This window comes from Condylura cristata, unplaced genomic scaffold (assembly GCF_000260355.1).
Source record: "Condylura cristata isolate star-nosed mole 26May11 unplaced genomic scaffold, ConCri1.0 scaffold00041, whole genome shotgun sequence".
Taxonomy (NCBI): domain Eukaryota; kingdom Metazoa; phylum Chordata; class Mammalia; order Eulipotyphla; family Talpidae; genus Condylura; species Condylura cristata.
In genome coordinates this window covers 5749087-5753653 of record NW_004567142.1, presented here as the reverse complement: position 1 = coordinate 5753653, position 4567 = coordinate 5749087, and the positions used below count along the sequence as shown (strand labels likewise).

The following is a 4567-nucleotide window of genomic DNA, read 5'->3' as shown; positions in this document are numbered from 1 at the left end:
AGCCCCCTCTTCAGGAGGTTTTCAAGGGAAGGGGCCTCTGCGACCACACTGGCCCCCTTTCCCGGAGCTGAGACTGGACCCACCGCTGCAGAGGGCCCCAGAGACAAGTGGGGGGAGGGAGGGGGCGGGGCGGGGCGGCGGGGGGCGGGCCCCACCAGATTCACACGTCGTCGGGGGGGCCCCACATCCCGGAGCTCCTTGGAAGGGAGCCCCCTCTTCAGGAGGTTTTCAAGGGAAGGGGGCCCAGCTCAAGGCATGTGGGTCCTCTTGGAAGAACTGAGATCAGGGACGGTCCAGTCCGCCCGGCAGGCTCCAAGGAGAAGCAGAAAAGAGCAGGCTAATAGGAGAAACCGAGGTACCGAAAACAACCCCACGGGTCAAAATATCGTGGAGGAATTTAGACTCCTTTTAACTATATGGTAAGAAACTTAGAGTAAAACTTAGAGTAAAATCTGTAGCCACAGCTAACTCATGTTTCCGGGAAACTCAGAACCTTCCATACAAAGGCAAAAAGGCGAAACTGGCCTCCCACCGACATCTGGGGAGGCCCACCCTACCCAACAGCAGGAAGGGAGGCAGGAAGGGGTGGGGGGCCGTCCATCGGTGTGTTTCACTTGATCTGCGTTTTCTGCTCCCCACTCTGTCTCTGGGGAGTCCTCGCACCTCTCACTTGTATCCCAGATCTTGTATGCATAAATAAATAATTTTTAAAAAAGCAGACAAGAAAATGTGAGACGTTCTGGAGATCAAACTCCTGCTGAAACGGCGTGGCCAGCTTCACAGTGCTGTGCTTAAGCCACTGCACCACCAGGGAGGGCCCAATAAATCTTTTTATTTTATTTATTTATTTAAGATTTTTATTTATTTGTACATACAGAGCTGGGGTGCAGGCCAGAGGCGCAGGGGCGGTGAGAGGCTTCACTAGAGACAGAGTGGGGAGCAGAGCAGGCAGATGGACGAAGCACACTGTTGAGGGGAGCAGCGGGCGGGTCAGGAGAGGTCTGTTGGGCCCTGTGGGTCACTTCCGGGGTGGGGATCGAACCAGCACTGAAGCGGCTGTGGCTGGCTTGCAGTGCTGCGCTCTAACCCCCTGGGCCACCAGGGAGGGCCCTAAATAAATCTTTTTTAAAAAGAGACACTCTATGACAGGTAAAGGCCTCCAGTGACATGCCCCAGCTTCCCAGGGCCCCGAACGCTCCTTCCCTGTACCCTATCATGCTCCACCAGCCCGGGGTACCTGTTCCACACCTCCCCAACCCCCACCCCCACTCCCCACTCCCCACTGCTTCTTGCAAAGAGACTTACTCGAGTGTAACTTCTGGGTCAGCTTTCTGGGCACCTATAACCACAAAGAAACCCCCTTTCTTAGGCTCTTCAGCAGCGCCTGCACCCCAGCCTCATCACACAGGGGTGACATCCCCCGCCAGCCCAGGCTAAAAGCCTGACGGGTCATCAGCCGATAAAAGTGCCCCTGGATCCTCTGCTTTCTGCCTCACGACTGAGCGCAGAAGGTCTGCTTTGTGCCATATGATGCTACTTAATGAAATTCCAGAGCCCGGTTTTTAAAACAAACCAAAACAAGTTTTCATAATAAAAGAAACAAGTGTCAGAAATAACTGAAGATGTTCATTCCCCCCGCAGCGATAAATCAAAAGATATTGTTCTGGGTTAAAAGGGGCGGGTGGCATCGGATTTGACATTGTGCAGGTCGGAGAATGTTTACAATGTAATTTATGTTCCTCTCCACAATATAGGCTCCATGAATATTCATGAGCTCTCCCCACTGCTCTGTTCACACAGATCCGCCCTTGGAAGAACAATTTCAGCAGAGTGGTCTTACCGGACTCCAGAGCGGACTCAGACCCCTGGCCCCACCTAAGACCCCCTGGCTGTGCTCACGGTGGCTGTCACTGGCAGCCCCGTTTTCTTAAAGGGGCGCCCGTCTGGGGAGGCGCTATGCCCCACAGACACCTCGGGCTTTGCTCGACGTATTACTGGGCAAAGGTTCTGAGCTTTGTCTGCTTAGAGGAGCTAGCTCTCCAGCTAGAGACTCCTGCCAGTCCTGTTCTTCTGGTATTGGCCCACCAGTTTCTCCCCTCTCCTCCCCAAACCCGTGATGGCGAAGGGGAGCAACCTACGGGCACAGCCCCCCCAGTGTGCTCCCCAGAGGGCCGGTCACCAGGAAGCCTGCAGTGCTGGGGGAGGGGATGCCCGAGCACCAGCTGATTGATGAATAGCTCGCGGCTATTTATTTCTAGTTTAATTGCACTGTGGTTAGAGAACATCACATTTCAACTCTTTAAAATTTGTTGGGATTTGTTTTATGCCCAGAAGATGATCTTTTTAGTAAGTGCTCGTTGGATGGAATCTCCTATAAATTTCACTTCAGGCAATTTGGTGGATGTGTTCTACACACGACCCAACTTTGGCATTTACTGGCTCAATTACTGAGAGGGGAGAGTTGATTTGCCTCGTTCTTTCGTTAGGTGACAGGCTGTTTTTTTTTTTTTAATTTTTGAAATAAAAATTTTAGTTTGCAATTTGCAGCATCTAATTCTTTCAGAGATGACAGCAAAGTCTGAGCACTACAGGGCAGCTCTGCCTCACCTCTCCAGATACCTTTCCCTGCGGCTTCCCTTCCCCTCACCTGTCAGGTGAGACTTATCACCGCTGTCAAGTTCGGGTGTCTCCCTTTCCTGGGGGCAGCGCCCCGCCTGGCTACAGCCGCTCCTTTGCCAAGGTCACCTCCTGGCCAGGTTCCAGGATCTGCTTCCGGAGGCCCGTCCCTGCAGACCCTGCCCTGGGCAACCCCCTGGACAACGCGGTTCTCCTGGGGTGATACTGGCTGACTTAATTCCCCAACAAAGGACTTACTGGAGCCCCAACAAAGAACTTACTTTCTGGAGGGACGGACGGACTAAGCCACGCACCCAGCCTGAGGACCCGACGCTGCGGTAACCCAGCTCACACCAGCTGGGCGGCACCGGGGGCTGCCTGGGGCCAAGGGGGGCTCACAGTCTCCCCGAGTCCGGCTGCCGCAGCCCAGGGCAGCAACACCGACCCGGAGTCCCACGCGGCCCCGCCGGGCCCCGCCCTGGGGCGCGCCGCCGAAGCGCACCGGCCAGTCAGGACCGGCTTTGCGCGGGACCCTGCGGCGCGAGGCTCGGGTGGGCCTGGCTTCCCCACCCGGCATCCGGTGGTTTTCTCCGGCAGCACGTCTGACCCCTGCTGGACGGGAGACTCAGGCTGACCAGCACTAGGGAACATTCGGCCCACGGCCCGGCACTGCAGGCAGAAGAGATGGGTGAACCTGCGGCCACAGACAGGGAAACAAAAAGCCCTGGGGGGCCCTGGGACCCATCACCAAGCAGACGAACGCTGGCTTCCGAGTGCGGCCCAACCCACCCCGGCCTATTTCCAGCCCGTCCGGCTTCTCTGCCATTCCCTCTGGCAGCGCTCACTCCCGCCGCCTGCAGGCTGCAGCCTCCCTACTGGGGTGGCTGCTTGCTAGAAGCAAACCCCAGACCTGTAACGGGGCTCCCGCGGCTCAGGCTCTGCGGCTTGAAGCTCTGACAAACCGCAACGTCACAGAGCCGAGAGCAAGTCGCCCGCTGGGCGTGAGAAGCTCACCAGAGCCTCAAGGAGCCCCTCACCCAGTTTGGTGCTAGAACCCACCCCCACTTCGGAGCCGTAAAACTGGAACTCGAACTGAGATTCCATAACACTCACCCTTTGCAAGTGTGTGCTTCGACTTCTAGTACATTCACAGAGGTGTGCAACCATCACCACGATCTAATTGCAGAATATTCTCATCACCCCGGATGAGCCCAGCGCCCACGAACACTCACACCTGACCACCGCATTCGTTGTCCAGTCTAAGGCCACCAGCAGCTGTTGATGCTTTAGGGAACTATGCACTGGCCTACTCCGGACTCTGGGTGGCCCGGACGTACCGTGTGCGGTCTTCCCGCCGGGCTGGTCACTCGGGTGTTTTCAAGGCGCACTCCTCCTGGGTAAGGACCGCTTTCATTTTTATGGCTGGCTGGGACTCCACTTACGGATGGCGGCATTTTGTTGAGCCATTTGCCCAAGGATGGGCTGGCTATTTTCACTCCTTGCTCACGAGGCATCGTCAGAGCCAAGCAGGTGCCTGTGTTTTCACTAAACACCTCATAGGAAGCCACAGGTGCCATTTACAGCCCTGGAGCTTGAGAGATTTTGTCCGAATCCTCTCAAGCGCGCTGTGAGGCGCGTCTCATCACCACCACCTCAGAGAAGGGGGCGCGGACCAGACAAGTGTGGCGACCGACCCAAGGCCTGTGGCCAGCCGGCTGCCAGGTTCCAGACTCACCCCTGCCTCTCACTAGCATCCTCCGTGACACCATCTTCTCTTAAAAACTGCAGCACGCTGCTTTATTTACAATTGGAAAAACATGGAAGCAGCCCAAATGCCCAAAAGCAGATGACTGGATTAAAAAGATGTGGTGCATAGACACAATGGAATATTACTCAGCAACCAAAAAAGAGAAACACATGTCTTTTGCAGCAACTTGAATGGAGCTGGAAA

General features: G+C 55.8%; 1 protein-coding gene across 1 annotated transcript in view; it reads right to left on the bottom strand.

The window, feature by feature from the left end:
• The window catches only part of IGLON5 (IgLON family member 5), a 23570-nt gene extending 20377 nt beyond the window's left edge, over positions 1–3193 (bottom strand). The window contains exon 1 of the mRNA XM_012733531.1: positions 3016–3193. Coding sequence (XP_012588985.1) covers positions 3016–3193 — 178 coding nt within the window. The remainder of the gene's footprint in view (positions 1–3015) is intronic.
• Between the last annotated feature and the right edge of the window lie 1374 nt (positions 3194–4567).